Source organism: Natator depressus, chromosome 6 (assembly GCF_965152275.1).
Source record: "Natator depressus isolate rNatDep1 chromosome 6, rNatDep2.hap1, whole genome shotgun sequence".
NCBI lineage: Eukaryota > Metazoa > Chordata > Testudines > Cheloniidae > Natator > Natator depressus.
This window is the reverse complement of record NC_134239.1, coordinates 64772584-64792387: the sequence shown is the minus strand read 5'-3', so window position 1 is coordinate 64792387 and position 19804 is coordinate 64772584. Positions and strand designations below refer to the sequence as shown.

The window sequence follows — 19804 nt, the reverse complement described above, 5'->3', positions numbered from 1 at the left end:
TTATGCTGTGTCTCTTAACTGTCTTATTTCCAGTTTGAAATTGTCTGGCTTCAGCGTCCAGCCATTGGTTCCTGTCATGCCTTTCTCTGCTAAACTAAAGAGCCCTTTAGTACCTGGTATTTTCTCCCCATTAAGGTGGTTATACACTGTAATGAAATCAAAAGAAGCAGCCCAGGACTAACAAGGAATGGTTTTGATCCATTGACCTCTGGCTTATGGGCCTAGCATGCTTCCTCTATGTAGAAGAGCTTAGTTCCTATCACAGTCACATGGTTCCTTAAGAAACAGACAGCAGTCCTTAAACCCAAGAACCAACTAAGGTTCAAGTTCTGTCCTTGGGGCAATTCTGAGAATGCCTATACCAGACACATATTACTGTTTGGACAGCTTTTGGAAGTTTTGTCTTGAGTGCCAGTAGTATTGTATGGAGAAATGGTGTCAACTTTTGTAGTTACAGTTGAGTAGTGCTTAATCTACTTACGTTTGGTCACTGGAGCTTAGTGCTCCCTTGCTTCAGGGGATATGCAGTCCTCAGCAATTGGCCCAGTCACAGTTATTAGATTTGTATAACTAGCTTTATTATGAGTAGCAATGAAGATACCATAACAATAGGAAGAGACTGAACATAGGAAGCATCATGCTGGAACAGCCCAATTGTCCACCTAGTTTGGCATCTTGTGTCAGGAACTGGCCTGTGGCAGATTTTTCAGAAGAACATATAAACCCCCCTATATAAGGTACATAGGTATGTTATACTGTAGAATGGATGGAAAATTTCATTCCTGACCTCTGCTGGTGATCAGCCCGTTCCCAGAAAGATGGGGATTGAGAGCCCTTGTAATTTTACCCAACCTTCTTGCAGATATCCTTAGTTTATCAGTTTCTGCTTTTTTTCTTAGTATTATTTAGCTTTGAGCCTCTATAATGCCAATCGACAGTGAGTTCCACAGGCTAATTACATGTTGCATAAGAAAGTATTTACTTTTATCCCTGTAAAATGTGTTGCCTTTCAATTTCAAGTGCTCACTTATGCTTGTCATCTGAGAAAGTATAAATAGGAATGCCTGACTGGCCTGCACTATTTTCATGATGCTGTCTGCATTGCTATAGTGATAAATATGATCAAATCCTCTGTGTACTGGTACGAGAACGACATTAAGAGATGATTCTGTGATTGCTGATCCACTTTCAAATACCCTGATGCCATTTCAAGGCAATCCCGATATTATCCTCAGCCTCTTCCCCACCTCACTCAATAAACCCAGGAAAGCAGAGAATAGGTGAAGCTGGCGGAGGAGTTTATTTGCTCCAAATAAACAAGCACTAAGGCAAACTTGTGTGTACTTGACTGCTGGCTCTCTCTCTGTATACCACAGAATTTAACTGCAGCTAAATTTTCTAAAGCCACATCTGGATTGGCATCTCCTAACATGCCGATGTCTCAGGAACAGCCCCCTCAGATACTCCTGCCGTGCTGCTGAATGTGTAGCTCCTATCATTCCATTGATAGCCTCAGAATGTTAACTGACGGGGGTAACACTGCAGGCCTGGTGGAGAACAGCTGGGAGAGGGGAAAGCTGGTTAAGGTGTACACTCTCTAATGCAGCATATATTCAAGATCAGGAACATTAGCAGGCAAATCATTGGTTGCCCATCACCTCCTGGGCAGCAGAAGACAGGTGCTTTGCTGCTGAGTTTTTAAGGCTGTCACAGAGAGCCCAGTGTCAACAGTAAATTAAGTTCTTGTCTGTGTGATTTCAGTGAAATTTTGCGGTTGCAATAATGATCAATAGAACATAATCCATGTGACTTCAGTTTATAAAATGCAGCAGTGTTTGGAAACCTGGGATTTCACAGAGCCCACTGGTGATCTGCTTTCTTGTCTTGATTGCTTGCAGCTGGTGATGAAGATGAGGATGAGTCTGGTGAGGAGCGCTTGCCATCCTGCTTTGACTACGTCATGCACTTCCTCACCGTCTTCTGGAAGGTGCTCTTTGCTTGCGTGCCACCCACAGAGTACTGCAATGGCTGGGCCTGTTTTGTGGTGTCCATCATGATAATTGGCATGCTCACTGCTGTCATTGGGGACCTCGCTTCCCACTTTGGCTGCACTATTGGCCTCAAGGACTCGGTGACAGCTGTTGTCTTTGTGGCCTTTGGCACCTCAGTACCAGGTGAGGAGGCCAAGGGCAAAAGTGTGGCAATAGGAGAAAATAATGGCTAGCACCTCTGTCCTATCCCATTGTTCAGGAGCAGCAAATCCGAGAGGGGCTTAGCCCTCCATCCCACAATCCTTTGCGTGGGTAACTTTTTGGTGTTTCAGGAACCACTGGTTCTTGTGATGCTGTATGGGATGTGAAATCTGATTGGGAACTGAGGTTCGGGGGGGGGGATGAGAGTAGACTCACACCCCTTTCCCCCAGGCAAAAGCTGTTGACCTCCTGGGGTTCAGGATGCAGCAAGTGAGAATCTCTGAGAACTGTGGTTTATTGGCAGGTTTTTGGATTCTGTCTGGTTTTGGAGGGGTTGTGGGGAGCATGTGTTTTGAGGGGGTTTGTACTGGTGAATGTTAAGGGACTTGGCAGTAACTATACGGCAAACCAACATCCTCTGCTCATAGCCACTGACCAGACACAGTGGGACAGCTGCACCCTTGCTGTGCCTACAGGGACCTCAACATCATGTGTTTGTACAGAACCTACTACAACAGGTTCCTGGTCCAGGACTGGGGCTCCTAGGAACTATAGCAATACACATAATTGGTAGTAATAATAATGATGATGACGACCAACGGGGACTGTCCTTCTCTATTGCCACTGGCAGTGGTGTCTCTACGGCTATGTCTACACTGCCATGGGAGGTGTGATTGCACCTTGGGTAGGCGTACCCACATTAGCTTAATTCTAGCAGCTGTGGCTAAAAATAGCAGTGCAGCCACGGCTACATGGATCCCAGCATGGACTAGCAGTGCGAGTACGGACCAGGAAGGCTTGTACAGTCCGTGCTGAAGCCCACACTGCCACGTCTTCACGGCTAGTTTTAGCCACGCTAGGCAGAGTAACGCCAGCCTGGCTTTGCCTGCTGCAGCTGCAATCACACCTCTGATTGCAGTGTAGTCAGCCTCTATATTAGCTTCAGTTCTGCTAGGCAAAGCTGCCAAAACAAATGGTAGCAGACGGCCACTGTGGACAGAGATAAGACCTATTTATATCTAGTCAAATAATCTACTATAGTTCTAGAGCCCCAATTTCACTCAGAAATAAGCCCACCCCTTCATGTCCCCATCCCCATTGTGGGTGTATGTTAATGAAAGTGCTATCCACTAGCCCCCGTCAATCTGATACACACACAGGTCTCCTATCTAGCAGCAGCTTATTATACTGTCTCAGTCTCAGCTGGAAAGTGGCCTTGATTCCTAGTTCATGGGCAGTATTTACAGCGCCAGCCCCCAGCACTTACTCCTGCTAGTGACTGGAAGAGGAGCCATAAGCATCCTTCTGGCTGGAAGGTTGAGTGCCGCAGCCTGTGTTATCAGCAAAAAGGAGTGGGGCACAGAGCATTGGGTGAAAAGAGCAAATTGAAGGCCAGGACAGGCCTATAAATATCTGGCAACTTAGTGCACCAGTCTGAGGAGAAGGTGATAAAATGGCATGAGACCATGAATAGAACTCGCTACCAGGGCCATTCTCAAACCGCTTCTCTGCAACTACAGAGATCTGGCCTCTGTCCCCCTCAGAAAAGGGTGTCCTTATTTCAATTCAGCTTCAGCAATCCCTGCCTGCTCTCTCACCGTAAAAACTGCCAGGGCCCCCAGCTTTGGGCAGCACAATTTCATTATTCCTGTTAATTCACGTCTCTCCCTTCTAGACACTTTTGCCAGCAAAGCAGCCGCCATCCAGGATGTGTACGCTGATGCCGCCATCGGCAACGTCACGGGCAGCAATGCCGTCAACGTCTTCTTGGGCATCGGATTGGCATGGTCCGTGGCTGCCATCTACTGGGCTTCCCAGGGACAAGAGTTCCATGTGTCAGCGGGCACGCTGGCCTTTTCCGTCACGCTTTTCACCATCTTTGCTTTTGTCTGCATCAGTGTCCTGCTGTACCGGAGACGGCCTCACCTTGGAGGGGAACTAGGAGGCCCCAAGGGGTGCAGACTTGCCACGACTTTGCTCTTTTTGAGCCTGTGGCTCCTGTACATTCTTTTTGCCACGCTGGAGGCCTATTGCTATATCAAAGGGTTCTAAGCCGTGGAGAGATGATGAAGTCGGGGGGGAGGGATCCCCTTCCTCTGTTACCTCATTGGACACCAGTCCTCCAAGTGTTGTTAAACCAGAAGTGACAGTTGTCAGAGTCCACAGTTGCCCGGACAGGAGGACAACTGGGCTGCAAGAAGGGCAAAATTATAATGAAACAAAAACAAGTTAAAAAATACAAAATAAATTTAAGGTATTTAAATAAATCAAACAAAATAAACCGAGTCACTGACCCCATTCAGTGACATTCAGAATCTTCAGCCACCTTCAGAGATCACATTTTCTTTATTTTATTGTTTTCTTTTTTCTGTCCTCCATAATGAAATGGTATCGTGTATTTCTAAACAGGTTGAGAATTACAGAAATAAGTTGGATCAAGGTTTTGCGGGGGAAGAGAGGAAACATGTTGCTTTAAGTTTTTTTCTTCCTTTAAATAGACAAAAAAATGTTAAAAATCAAAACCAAAAGCTTCAAGCTGCCATCAGTGCTGGAGCTGAACCATGCATTTTTTTGATGCCACAAAAACAATGTCACAGTCAAATGACTCACTGTTATCTGTTTTGTGCTTTCATTTCTTTAAGTATATCATGAGACTGATGTATTTCAAATGCAAATACAAACACACACACAGGAAAATACAATGATGAAGGCTGGAGCCTGGAGCCACTCACGCACCTGCCTGGGATTTAAAAGAAAAAAAGACCTCTAACATAATACGTATCCTGTATATTTTGAGTATGGCATCTCTCTTTGTGTAAAAAAAATTTAAAACCTGTGGTACCGCAGGGAGAGGAAAATATGTTCGTTTAGAAAAGGTAAAGAAATGAACAGATACACAGACACAGCCTGCAATGTGGAAAAAAGGGAGCTAGGAAAACCAGGGCATGTTCCTTAGGATCATAATGGTATTGTGTTTGATTTGTGGGAGGGCAGCAGGGTGTTCCTTTTTGCTTTAAAGTGAAGGTGAATTCATGTAAATAATTTGCTGTTCTCACATTTTGGTGCATACGAGAAGCTTTGAGGCATAACATGCCACTCAAAGGTTTCTAAGCATCATCTTAAAGGGTTTACTTTGTCCTTAAAAACACACATGCTTACCAAAGGGAAAAGGATCATGATGACTCTTCATAACGCCTCTCTTGGCTTCAGGGCCAGTTGATTTCCCTATGTCTTTAAGGCCAAGTATGTCCTAATGGATGATGACCCACATCTGGTTACTGTAACTCACTGGGATCGGATATGCTGAGCAAAGATGACACTGGTCTCCTTTTCGGGGAAAAAACCAAAACCAAAACCAAATCAAAACCATATAACAGTATTTTTCCAGTGCACGGGTCATTTCCCATTCTGATTTGTATCATGTCTGCCAATTTGCTCCTTTAACACCCTGTTGTTACAAGGATCAGTGCTCCACTTGTGGTCTTTGCTAGGCTGAGAGGTACAGTACGGTCTTAAAAACTGCCACAGATCTTAGGACAATCTGTGTCATCTTAAGTACATTTTAGAAAAGCACCCTTTTAATTTTAAGTGCATTTTCTAAAGAAAAAATAAAAAGGGGGAATACAAGCAAGATCTCATATCATGAATTACATCAACAGCTACAAATTGAAATGTTGGGTTGGTAAAAAAATAAAAGCTACACTTATATCTATATAAACATATTATCTATATACATATTTCTTAAGTGCAAGAACTGGAAGAGGGCATTGCAGCTTCATTCTTTTTAAAGTGTTTTTAAGATGAAGATGTTTTCTTCTGTCAAAAACTTAGGTACTGTAAAGGGAAATGTCTTCTTCGTAAATTTCACACTCATTAAACAAACCTGGAGCATTAGAGAGTAAACCAGGAAATGGAAAGAGGTCCTTCTTTACCTGTGTTTTCATCAGAGTGAGTCAATGCGCTGATAATGCCTTAAAGGCTGGGCAAAAGCACACAGAGGGAAAATAGTGATGGAATGAGAATTGTGTTGTTTTGTTATGGAAAAGAAGATGCAAAATGATCTCAGATGTACGGAAGAGTGTGAAAATGATCCTTAATTGACAAATGAAATATTTATTTTCATACATATGTGTATCAAGTATATATACAAAGTGTGAGAGGGAAAGGAAAGATTCTTCTCTCAGATATGATATGAGCAATGGGCGCTTTGTCCGTTGAAACTAGCAGTGGGCGAACAATAAAAGGTGTGAATCCAATAAGCACCCACGTTTTCTGAATGCTTATCCTCACTTTAGCAGAGCTTTTTGGGTCTGCAACATCAGGCAAGAAAACGTATGGGAACGGGTTGCCTACTGAGATTTTCAGTATATCTTGCTTCCAGAATGCCAAGAAATACAAGAACAGCTTTTGTTAACTTATTTCAACATTGCAACTCTCATCCTGGCTGTGACCCAGCAAGCAGAGGTGCAAGAAATGGAAAACACAAAAAAAGGTTTGAAAAAAACGTGGTTTGAATTTGGGGCAGAGGTTCAGATGGGTTCTTATTTTATCCAGACCGGTTCTCCCATTCCTAGTTGAAACCTGGCTTGGGTATTTGAAATGCTGTTATGTTGCTTGCGCTCTGTCAAACACTTGCTTCTCATCTGCTTCTTTATTAAGATCACTTTGTCGGGGGGATGAGGGAGGGTTCGCGGGAGGAGGGAGGACTATGCTAGTGCCAATCTTATAGTTACTTTGCTGCCCTTACATACACTGAGAAAAACTGCTCCAGGCCAATAACATCTGTGGAGTGTTTCTTTTATTTTATTTTATTTTATTTTTTACATAATTAAAAAAATACAAGAAAAGAAAAACAAAATCTTCATTGCCTTTTGTTCTGTTTTGGTTTTGTTGTGGAAATTTGCATGGAAGCATTTGTACTTTTCTTCCCCTCCCCCGCCCCTTCCTTTTTTTTCTTTTTCCCCCCGTTTGTCTCAATTAGATTTTGCAGGAATAAGCCACCTAAAGCTGCACCATGGATCTTTTGCACACAGGAGACCTCACTTCTTCTTAGTTAAAGCTCGCTGGTTTCATTGCCATTGTTCCTTGCTCTTTGTTTTTCCTGTCAGCTTCACATCTCAGTCTGGAATAAAAGCCGCTTTCCTCTTTCTGTTGCCTTGTTGCTTTTTAAATCACACTCTACAGTTCCTTACCCATTTCTACAAGTTCCTTCTTCTCTCCTTCCCTGATTGCTGGATGAGAACACATTCTGAGCAGATCTGAAAGTTAAAGGGGCAAGGAACATTTGGAACTAATCATTAGGTGTGATTTTTTTCCCCCCTTGGAGGTACTGCAGGAAAACTGGTAAATCCCTCTTACCTCCTTGCTGTAAGGACCCCAGAAGCGTTTGAATTTCTTCATAGGGCTGCTGATACTATGCCTGCTGCCAAACTGGATTTTGATTGGAGAATCAGCCTTGCTTGGTGTGACGGATGAATAAATACTAAGACCAGTGATAATATTTTTCATGCCAAGTAGATCAAAGTGCTTTGCAAAGCAACAGCTAGAGATTAAAATGACATCATGCAATTGGGCCGACCAAGATTTCAAGCCTCAAAAAGGGGCCTCGATGCTACGCAAGAATGTCCCAGTGCTGTGATGGGTCTCAAAAAAACATCAGCAGTCCCATTGCCCCCTTAATGAATGTAAGAAAGTTGGCCTAGTCAGATTCAATTTAGCCTTATTTTGAAAACAATTTTGTAACTAGGCTTTACTTTTTCCCACCCATAGGTGAGCTAGTGTGTCACTGCAATAGCACCGTCTTTACCCCAGCGTTCACCCGATCTGGCAGGGTGGTCAGGGCCTCCTGCCTGAGTCTCTATGGTAGCCCTTGTCTGGGCTATGAAAGGTGTTAGCCTCAGTCCTGAGGGGTTGTGTGGGTTTTCTCCTTATACATGGCTGGTGTCAGCTGGTCCTGGTGCTCAGGGGAGCCTCAAAAGCCCTTAAGTCTCCCAGGGGAAAAGTAGGGGAACCCAGGCACATCCACTCCACTGGGTTTCAGCTCAGGGCCCTTAAACCAGGCAGAGTCAAGGCTCCACAACTCCTGTTCTGTCCTGAGCGCCACCCTACCTCCCTTGGTTTCTGTAGGCAGCTCCAGCTTGTAGGGTCAGGCACCCTTCCGCCGCGTGGCTTCTCAGCTGCTTGCTGGCTGGAGTTTCTTCTCCTGCCTGTTTGCTCCTCTGGCAGTCCTTCCATCCCCCTGCTGCTTCGCTCTTTTATTCTCCCAGCTGCTGTGAGACGGCCAAGCAGCACTGACTGGCAGTTCCGACACCAACCTGTTGGTTGCCGAGCCAGGATGAGTCTATACACCCATGATAACCCACATGAACATGCTGGTCATTTTACCACGGGCAGCAGTGGACTAATTCATCACCTGAAGCACATGACACTTGCATGCTCGCTACCTGCAACTTTGCTGCAAGCCTCATCCAGGGTTTTCCCCGGTCATTGCCTCTTTTACAGGAGGATTTTTCAAATAAAAGGCAATGCCCGGGATTTTTCTGGAGCAGACCCTGCAGCTCAGAAATTCGGTCTGCTTCCCGATTGGGTCCCCCGCCGCTGGCACCCACATCTGATTGGTCCCTTGCAGCTGCTAGATCTTGCCCACTGAGGCCCAGGCTCCCAGCAGAGAGGCGCTGACATGATGGCCAGACAGCTGTCGCTGCGTCCCAGGTCTGCACCAACTGTCCTGATACTGTGACAGGGAACGACACTGCCCTCCGCACCTCAACAGTGAGGAGCCAGGTACATATGCCAGCATCCCACAGGTACCCCCCACACACACCCCAGTACATATGCCCTCCAACACCCCCTCCCAAAAAAAACCCTTGCCCAGTGCACGCACACATATCTAGCAACCCTCCCAGTACACATAACCACTGCCACAACCTCCCCGGTCCCCTTCCCAGTACACACACACGCACATTCCAGCACCCCTTCTACATACACATCCAGGTATGCCTCCCAGTACACACACCCTCCAGTATCCCTCCCAGTACACATACACCCCTTTCCGCACCCCCCAGGTACCCCCCTCCCAGCACACACACACACAGAGTGCCAACACTCCCCCAGGTACCCCTCCCACTACATACACCTGCCTCCAGCACCCCCGCCAGGGAAACCTCCCAATACAAATGCAGCTCTTCCAGCACCCCCACAAATACCCCTCTCAGTGTCTGTGTGCACATACACCAGCACCCCTCTCAGTACACAGAAACCCTTCCAGATACTCTTCGCAGTCCACTCACATCCTCCAACGCACATACACCCCTTCCAGCACGCCTTCCCCTGGTATCCCTCCCCACACACAAACACACATATTCCCTCCTAGTACATATAGACTCCTCCCAGGGCTACCCAGGTCCCCCTCCCTGTACACACACAAACCCTTCCAGCACCTCCTCCAGTACACATCACCCCTCCATCACCCTTCACAGTACACGTACACCTCTGCCAGCACCCCTTAGGTGCCCCTCCCTGCACACACATACACACACCCTCCCTACAGCACCCCCCCCAAATACGCCTCATAGTAATCCCTCCAGCACCCCACCAGGTACCCTGCAGCACATATATACCCTGCCAGCACAATCCCAATACCCCTCACAGGCTATACACCCACACACACGCTCCAACTCCCCCCCCCAACCTTTCCTAGCGCGCGCGCACACACACACACACACACACACCCCTACCAACAACCCCAGGCACTCCCTAGCATTACACACACACACACACACACACACACACAAAATCCTTTCCCGAACCCGCCCCTTCCACCCCCCCCCACCACACAGTCCACACACATCCCTCCATCACCTCCCCCATACAAAAACACCCTTCCAGCATCCACCACGTATACACACCAAATATGCCGCCCAGTACACACATCCGCCTACCAACACCCCCTCAGACACCCCTCACTTGCCCCTTCCAGCACCCCATCCAGGTACTCCTCCCAGTAAACACACATCCCACTCCAGGACCCCCTCCCCCCCCCCCCCCCCCGTATACACACACACACCCTCCACTCCAACTACCCTTCCCAGTACACACAGCCCTTCCAGACCTCTCAGGTACATTTCCCAGTAAACATACATGCACGCCCTGAGGTACCCCTCCCAGCACACATGTCCCATGTATCCCTCCCAGTAAACACACACTCCTCCTGCATCTCCAGTACACATACATTCCTTCCAGCAGCCCTGAGCTACAGTACCAGTGCGCACGCACACACACACACACACACCCACCCACCCACCCCCCCCCCGGTATCCCTCTCACTCCACACCCCTTTCAGCACCCATCAGGTACGTCTCCCAGTACAAACACACCCCCTCCAGCACACACACCCCAGTACAAAAAGACCTCTCTAGTACCACACCCAGAAGTTGTGTGTCACACACAGACACACGCACGAACGTACGTATGTCCAGCACTCCCCAGGTAACCATCCCAGTATACATAGACCCGCCTCCAGCACACATAGCCAGTACAAAAACAACTAGTCCTCCAGCGCCCCCGCAAATACCCTCTGGTACACACATCGCCCCACCCCCGGCCCCCCAGAAAATACACATCCCTCCAGCACCTTCCCCAAATACCTCCACAGTTTACCCTCCCCGCCCCCACCACCACAATTGTACTCGCCCCCTCCTACCATATCCTCTTTTTGGGAACTTGAAACATGGTAAACTTATCGCTTTGGAATGGAAGATGGTGTGTAAAATGACCAGTGTGCATCGCAGGGGGGGGAGGAAGACATTGGAAATGCACCTAATTTCATTTTCAGTGGCACTCAAATGTTGCCAAACTTTTGTACACTATGGGCTGCAGTGTGCACTATGTAATCCTGGCTAGTGTGCGCTAGAACCAGAGCCCTGAGCAGAATCATTACCCAGTATTTTAAGACAGCTGGACGCTTGTGTAGGTGATGGGACTTCCTGGCCAACTCTAAGCTATGGTAGCATAATGCTGCAAAGACTTCAGCCATTCAGTAAAGCCAGGCTAATCCTGGATGGGGCGGGCTAGATGGCTAGCCTCATGGCTAAGCATAGGCTTGGGCAGCAGGAAAAGTAGGTCCTATCTGTAGCTGTACCTTGGATGCCAGTGGGAGTGGGGGGTGCTCAGCACCTCTGTAAATAGCAGCTGGAGCAGACGTAGTATGTGTGTGTCGTGCTCAGGAGAATGCCACCTGCTGAGGTCTAAGCCAGGTAGCCAGGGCAGGGTAGTGATTAGGGCAAGGCCAAGTGGTTAAAGCCAGAAGGGACCACTAGATCAGCTCGACTGACCTCCTGTGTATCACAGCCCACAGACAGCACCCCTGCACCTACACACTAAACCCCGCAATGGCAAGGAGATCCACAGGAGACTAGATGACTACATGCCACAGGCTGAGACTAGGCGTGATCAAGGTCCACCAGCATGTGAGTGAAACGATTAACTGAGCACTACACGATAATCCTGGCAAGTGACCCACATGCCGTGCAGCAGAGGAAAGCAAAATACTCCAAGGGTCACTGCCAATCTGAGCCTGGGGGGCAGGGGGCGAAGTCTATCCCAACTCCATATATAGTGATCAGCAGGGAACCTGAGCGTCTGAAAACTTGGCTTTCATGCCTGAGTTCACTATTATCTGTCATCACTGTGGTGTGTGAACACTTACCTCAGGCTCCCACCAGTAAAATGGTGTAGAATATTACATAACCACGTTCGTAAAGTGCTTTATTAGTATTATTACGTGTCCGCAGGGCAGCCACCAGCCTCGTAGCTAAGATTTGAGGACATGGCTGAAATGTACTAAGAGCAAATAAGAGGTGATTAGTGTCAGTTTTTAAAGGCCCAAAAGATGGACACACCACAGCTAGTAGCATTGCCATAACATCACACGTCATGCAAGGTGCTGATGAGCTGCCACATCCACTGGGCGTTGAGGGTCCTTAGCAGCTTGCAGATGGTACTCACTGTCTTTGCCTGATGAGCGGCACCATAGATTTCACTTAAGATCTGCACATATGGAGTACCTGAACTAGGCGTTGCCTCGTGCCACCAGCCAAAGCCAGTCACTAACTGATGCTGTTTTCGGTTTGTAGGTGGTGGTGGATGGTTTTAGCAGGAGGCGTGGCTCACCTGCAACTGATTTGCCCTTTCTTGCAGGACAAAAGGGACTTAGCTGCGTTCATTTAATTAGCAAATGGGCTTGCTCAGCTCATGACAACAGCATTAACCTTTGTGGCTTAGTTAGCGAGTTCAAAGAGACATTGCAGCCATCCAGGTCAGTCCAGCAGTAGGAGCAGTCACACACTGAGAAGAGCTTGTCGCTATGATTAAAGTTGGCAATGTAATTTTTTAAAACATTTTGAATCCCAATTGTCATGTCTGCACCCAGTGCCAGAAAGGCTGCTCTTTGTGACAGTGTCGCCCAACAGGGGAGCCTGTGAATGTTTCTAACTTGCTGAACTGGGGCTAAAGGAGTGCTTCTTGGGTAAACACAATGTTTCATTTCTAGGTAGTTAATATTATGGGGAAAAACAATGCCCCTACCAGGCAGCTGTGTGCTGGGAAGGCTCTGCGTCCTCACCAGTGAGGGGAGGAAGCGCTGCATGACACTGGGGGATAGCCTTTGAAATGGAGATAACTAACACGCCCCAATGCCTTCCTAACCCAGACACCACCTCCTGAGGTCACTCGAGCAGGCAGTGGCAGAAGCATCCTGTCCCCGTCCCTGCCCCTCCTCCAGCAAAAAAACCTGCAGTCAAATTACATCTGTCCTTGGCGCGGGTGTGTGAGTGGATTTGCGGGAGGAAGGGCTCTTCGTCTGCTTTCCCAGTCTATCACTTGACCCTAAATAGTCTCTGATTTTCACATCAGTGCTAAAGCTGGGTGGAAGCTGGTTTATGGCCTGTAACCTCGCACACTGCTAGTGTCACACAGGCCATCACTTTCCAGCAATTCGATATGAGGCTCTGAAAAGACAGCTTGCCTGACAAACTATTTGCTGTGTGTGACAAGCTACATTATGGCAACACCAGCCATGGCGCCTCTGTTACTGTTGGATTTTGCATGTACAGCAGGGCATCTTCAGCCCCTTTATTATTAATGACCTAGCCAAAATTTCATTGGCAGCATAAAGTTTCAGAAATTTAACATGAACAATTGTCAATTAGTTGGTGCTAATTAAATGCTGTGTCCTTTAAGAAATTTTGCACCCTGTGTCAGAACTACCAAGTCCTGCCCAAGTGATTGTTTTAACATACATAAGAATGGCCATACTGGGGCAGGCCAATGGTCCATTTAGCCCACTATCCTGCCTTCTGACAGTGGCCAATGCCAGGTGCCCCAGAGGGAATGAACAGAACAGGTCATCATCTAGTGATCCATCCCCTGTTGTCCACTCCCAGCTTCTGATGAACAGAGGCTAAGGACATTTCAGAGCATGGGGGTTGCATCCCTGACCAGCCAGGCTAATAGCCATTGATGGACCTATCCTCCATGAACTTCTCTAGTTCCTTTTTGAACCATTAGAGTCTTGGCCTTCACAACATCCTCTGGAAAAGTGTTTTACATGCTATGCGGTGTGTGATGAAGTACTTCCTTTTGTTTGTTTTAAACCTACTGCCTATTAATTTCATTGGGTGATCTCCTAGTGCGTGAGTTATGTGAAGGAGTAAATAACATTTCCTTAGTCACTTTCTCCACCGCAGTCATGATTTTATAGACCTCTGTCATAACCCCCTTAGTCATCTCATTTCCAAGCTGAAAAGTCCCAGTCTTTTTAATCTCTTCTTATACAGAAGTGGTTCCATTGGCCTAATCATTTTCATTGCCCTTTTCTGTACCTTTTCCAATTCCAATATATCCTTTTTGAGATGGGGCAGTCCAGTTCTGCACACAGCATGCTATATGTGAGTGTACCATGGATTTATATAGATGCACTATGATATTTTCTTTCTTGTTACCTATCCCCTCTCTTATGGTTCCTAACATTCTTAGCGTTTTTTGACTGCAGATGTTTTCAGAGAACTAGCCCCAATGATTCCTGAGTGGTAACAGCTAATGTAGACCCCATAATGTTGTATGTATAGTGGGATGATGTTTCCCAATTTGCATTTATCAACATTGAATTTCGTCGGCCAGTTAGTTGCCCAGTCACCCAGTTTTGTGAGATCCCTTTGTAACTCTTTGCTGTCTGCTTTGGACTTGATTAATTTCAATGATTCAATTAACTATCTTGAATAATTTTGTATTGTCTGCAAATGTTGCCACTGTTTACTCCATTTTCCAGATCATTTATGAGTATGTTGAACAGTACTGGTCTTAGTACTAACACCTGGGGGAACACCACTATTTTCCTCTTGCCATTCTGAAAACTGAGCATTTATTCCTACCTTTTGTTCCCTATCTTTTAACCAGTTACTGATCCTTAAGCAGACTTTTCCTCTTATCCCATGACTGCATACTTTGGTTAAGTGCCTTTGGTGAGGGACCTTGTCAAAGGCTTTGTAAAAGTCTAAATAAACTGTATCCAGTGGATCGCCCTTGTCCACATGGCACATGCTTGTTGATCTCCTCAAAGAATTCTAATAGATTGGTGAGGCATGATTTCCCTTTACAGAAACCATGTTGATTCTTCCCCCAACAGATCGTGTTCATCTATGTGTCTGACAATTCTGTTCTTTACTGTAGTTTTAACCAGTTTGCCTAGTACTGAAATTAGGTTTACCAGCCTGTAATTGCTGGGATTGCCTCTGGAGCCTTTTTTTTTAAATTGGCATTACATTAGCTATCATTCAGTCATCTGCTACAGAAAGCTGATTTAAATGATAGGTTACAGACCACACTTAGTAGCTCTGAATTTTTCTGCTCTTTTCAGAGCCTGGATGTAGTAAAACAAAGTCCCTCAAAAGGTCTAGCTCTTGTTAGAGTCACTCTTACCAAGAGTTTTAAAACAATACATAAAGGTGAATCTTATGACAAAAGGTCCCTTTTTCCTGAGCAAACTACAAAAGTCCCCTGCATAGCACCAGCCATTTTGAAAAACTTCTTGTAAAACTGTTCCAAATTTAAACATGGATTTACTAACTATGGATATGTCTACATTCGAAATTTTAATTAAGTTTTAATATGTTATTCTGTACTCTTTCCTCCCACCCTCTAGCTTTTTGCATCTTAACTCTGCAATGTCCTATCTTATGATCAATGTAGATTTGGGTAATTATTACGCCATTAGCGCACATTAATAATCCACTGACAGGCATTAATAATTTAAACTAATCTAATTGGAATAAACTGACAGCTTTTTCCAACAAGATTTTGTTTGTTTTTACATGAAAAACTTCAAGTCTCCTAATAAAAAAACCTAGTGTAGTGTTCGTAGGTTGTGTGTGGAGATTCACTCAGGACTTTAGAAGATCAGAATGTATTTTTGTGACATACCAGGGTACAATCCAGATGAATAAGCAGCTATGTCACACGTGCCTTGCAACCTTGGGTGCCTTACAATGCCTTGCTGAAGGCGTTCCCACTTGGGCCACTCACAAACAGCCTTCCAGTATGCAAGCCACATCCTGAGTGTATGTGTGTGTGACTGCAGCCTGCCAGCCACAACTGGATTATACTCTGGCTCTCACCAGACTAGGTTATACTGCAGGATGACCCCAACACACACCCAGTCTTAGATTCTCCCCCTTCCCCACCCCAAAATATATGTCCTGTACTGCCCAGCCATCTCTTGGACAATACAAATTATATAAAGTCTGTTATTTCTTTATTAGAAATAATATGCACACAACTTGCCACCCCAACTGGACTTTCCCAGACACTTCAATTTAAACACACTGGATTAGATAAAAGAAATTTATTAACTACAAAGAGATAGATTTTAAATGAGTACAAGTAATAAGACAAAGTCAGAAATGGTTACAAGAAAAATAAAGATAAAATGCAACTAGTGGCTAACTTAACAAAACTACATTAAATTCAAAGCAGAGTTTTCTCACCATATGCTTTCAGTGGTCTTACAGATCAAACTTCTTAGGTCAGGACCCCTTCTCACAGAATCTAAATAGCACTTCTTTTGTGCTTCAACTGCTGTAAATGTGATGGGCGGGGGGAGAGAGAGGTGCCCCTTGGGGTGTTTGTCCTTACTTTTGATAGTTTCAGTCCCCCTCTTGAAAAAACATTTGCAGCTGGGTACCAGGAGACAAAGCCTATGGGGAGGGATGTACCCTGCTGCTTTTTCCTGTTTGAGCTTTCTTTGTCTCCCTTCCTGCTTGATGAGTGTTTACTGCTTAAAATGCAAATTAAGCATAGCTCACATTCCTTTGTTTGAGACAGACCTGTTTGCCAACTTCAGTTTGGAACTTGTGTTAATAACATCATAGAGTGGACGCTCATAACTTCACATACAGTGCTGCAACATACATTTTGTCACGACAATAATGACCAGCAAATTATGAGTTTTCAAATGATACCTCACAGGGCATTCATTGTACAAAGGTTATTACAATAGTGTGTACAGCATGGACACAGAGATACATTCTGTCACAATCATTTATTAGATATTCAGCTCAGGAACTCAAAGTCTGGTGTCACTATTCAGGGGGCTGTGTCAGAACTGCTCGCAGTTCCTCCTAATGTATCTATTCAGACAACCTGAAACTGCTCCTCAATACCCGAGTTCCCTTGCCCCTCTAATGAGTATAGTCTCTGTACGAGCCCTAGAGCTTGACATGTTCTCAATACAGGCATTTTTTTTCTTGGCACAATTACGCAGTTTTTCAGTCTTATTTTTTAGCTTTCCCTCTAGTTCATGCGTCCAGAGTAGGAATGAGCTCTCCACTGTAAACCCTTGACTTTAGTGGTCTATTTTCAATGTACTCGCTTTTTTTCTTTAAGCCCTATATATTCTGTTACCACATTTGCTTGAGCACCAGTGTCTAGTCTGAAAGTCACAAAAGTTCCAATCATTTAGTGCAGTGACTTTATTCAAAGCTCCTGAAGAAAACTTTTCTTCTGTGCTGCCAGCAGTGTTCTTCTCCTGGCGAACAGCATGCATACATGGTTTCTTTTCTGTGCGCCTGCTGTTCCTGCTGGCACAGTCTTGCAAAAGGATTGAATCTGTTTTACTTGTTGCCACATTGTCCAAAGGCAGAGCATTGCTGAGGTCTGCGTTTGCTTCCACCCCTTGTGCAATTCTTTATGTTGTCCTCAATAACCTCCTTTCTTGCAGGCTTGTTGTACATTTCTGCTCTGCACTGCCTTTGGGCTGTCCAATTCTGTCCATCAAAGCAGCATCTTGTTTTCCCTCCAAAAGTAGTCTTACTGCCTCATGATCTTCCAATCATAGGTACCGGCTCCGTGGGTGCTCCTGGGATGGAGCACCCACAGGAAAAAAAATGCTCAGCACCCACCAGGAGCCCCTCTAACAGAACTTCCCCCTCCCTGCAGTGCCTGCTGCCTGCAGGAGGGCCCCACCAATCAGCACCTCCCCCTCCCTCCCAGTGCCTATCAGGAGGTGCTGCGCTGGGAGGAGCGAGGGCACAGCATGCTTGGGGGAGAGGGTGGAACTGGACAGGGAAGGGGTGGGGCCTAGGTGGAATGGGGGGTGGGAAGAAGCAGGGTGGGGCCCTGGGGGAATGGGTGGAGTGGGGGCAGGCCCTGGGCAGAGCCAGGGAGAAGCACCCACCAGCAGATTAGAAATTTGGCACCTATGCTTCCAATGGTCTTTTTCTAATCTTTGGATCCTGAATATTTGATCTCTGATTACTGACTCTGTGAGCTGTCCATAATTAGATGTTTGGCTCAACAGTTTGAGATCCAATATAAGTTCTTCAAACGACTCTCCTCCTCTCCGAGTTCTCATGTGAAATTTGTGTCTTTCAAAAACTTAATTTATCTTGGGCATGCAGTAGTTTCAGACTTGTGAAGTACCATCTGATAGGATGCTTGCATTGCCTGACTTAAGTGCACACAGTTATAAACATCTAGCACTTCGGGCCCCACAGTATTTTTCAAAAGAGCTACCTTCTGCTTATCTTTTTCAACAAAGCTGCTTATTTGCATATACAGGCTGAACCTCTGATGACTCTTCTTCCCATTACCTGCTGCACTGGTAGATAACTTCAATTCTGGTGGAATTATCAGCTGCAAAATTTTCTTTACCCCTTTTTTTCCCTTTACTTTCTTCTCCAATCACTCTTATCTATGAATATGTGATAAAACATGTGACATGTGAATCCACTCCTGCTACCATGTAGTGTTTGTGGGTTCTGCGTAAGGAAATTCAGTCAGGATTTTAGGACGATCAGAATATATAGTTTATTATAGATTCAGCTCAGCCATTCAGAGTCTGGTGTTACTCCCTAGGTGGCTATATCAGAAATGCTGGCAGCTCCCCTGATGTATCTGTTCAGCTAAGCTGGGTACAGTCCTGAAAAGGGTCAGACCTTCTCACCTATTGTAAGAAGTGAGCAAATCAGGGCTGTAGGTACAGTCATTTGTAAGAATGAGGCCCACAGTGACTGTATTTTTGCATATAAACCACCTAAACCCAGAACATTATATTATGGGATTTGTCTGGTAATATGGGTTTAAAGATCACTCTTACTATTGAGAACATTATAGTACGGTAGTAGTTAAGATTGCATCTAGTCATCTGTTTAAAGGTCAACCTTTCTAAGTCCTCTACAATTGACCTGCACAATTGTATTTCTTTGAAATCTGGTGTGCCTCAGAAGGGTGCAGGGTAGGGTTAGAGACCCAAATCTGGAGTCATTTGAGCTAGGGGTTCTGGAAATATAAGCTTTGTAAAAATAGCCATTTAAAAAAAAAAGTTTCCAGGTTGGAGGAAGCAGGGGTTGTACAAAGCTAGAGATCAAATGATTGATGTGATCCAGGTCAAAATGGTCTCAGCTGGTCAAGTTTATCCAAGGTAGTACATGGCACCCACTAAGTCTTTGGAGGATCCAAATTGAGAATGGTATTTAAGAAAGGGTCCATTTTTACTCTACAAATGCACCAATACATAAAAATAGCTAGAGGGTTTCTATCCTTGTTATTTTAGATGCATGAAAGCTTGCCCTTTGGAAATGCTCTCAAACCTGTACAGTTAACTGGCCTGCTGTGAAATCCCGTGTACCCATGGGGATGTGGGGGAGTGTTAGTGATACAAATTTGGCATCATTTGTCCAAAGGCTTCCTGACTTATAGGTGCCCTAAACAAAGCACTTTCCTTCTGCTGCCTTGTGTGGTTAAACAGATCTCTGAGAGTGATGGGTGTGAACTCACCCTTCAGCTAACCTAGCTACGGATAAATTAACCACAATCCCCACCTAAGATAAAAGGCGTTTTAGATAAAGTGGCTGGAAGTTGCTATAATTTGTGAGTTATGGGTGGCAATTTCATTTTGGAGAGAATGTAATCAAAATATTTGGGGGTGGGGCATTAGACGTGTGAATACTTCTTGGGAAGAGAGGCATATTGGGGGCAAAGGAGTGGGGGAATAGGGGCTGCAGTGAGGGGAGGGGGTTATGAGGAGGATATATGGGAAGGGATGGTAAAGGAAGCAAGAA

General features: G+C 45.5%; 1 protein-coding gene across 6 annotated transcripts in view; it reads left to right on the top strand.

Moving 5' to 3' along the window:
- The window catches only part of SLC8A3 (solute carrier family 8 member A3), a 193980-nt gene extending 186567 nt beyond the window's left edge, over positions 1 to 7413 (top strand). For all 6 annotated transcript variants that reach the window (XM_074955563.1, XM_074955565.1, XM_074955564.1 and 3 more), the window contains 2 exons: positions 1899 to 2174; positions 3868 to 7413. In XM_074955563.1, the coding sequence (XP_074811664.1) occupies positions 1899 to 2174; positions 3868 to 4244 (653 nt within the window). In that variant the 3' untranslated portion in view covers positions 4245 to 7413. The remainder of the gene's footprint in view (positions 1 to 1898; positions 2175 to 3867) is intronic.
- Positions 7414 to 19804: the final 12391 nt, after the last annotated feature.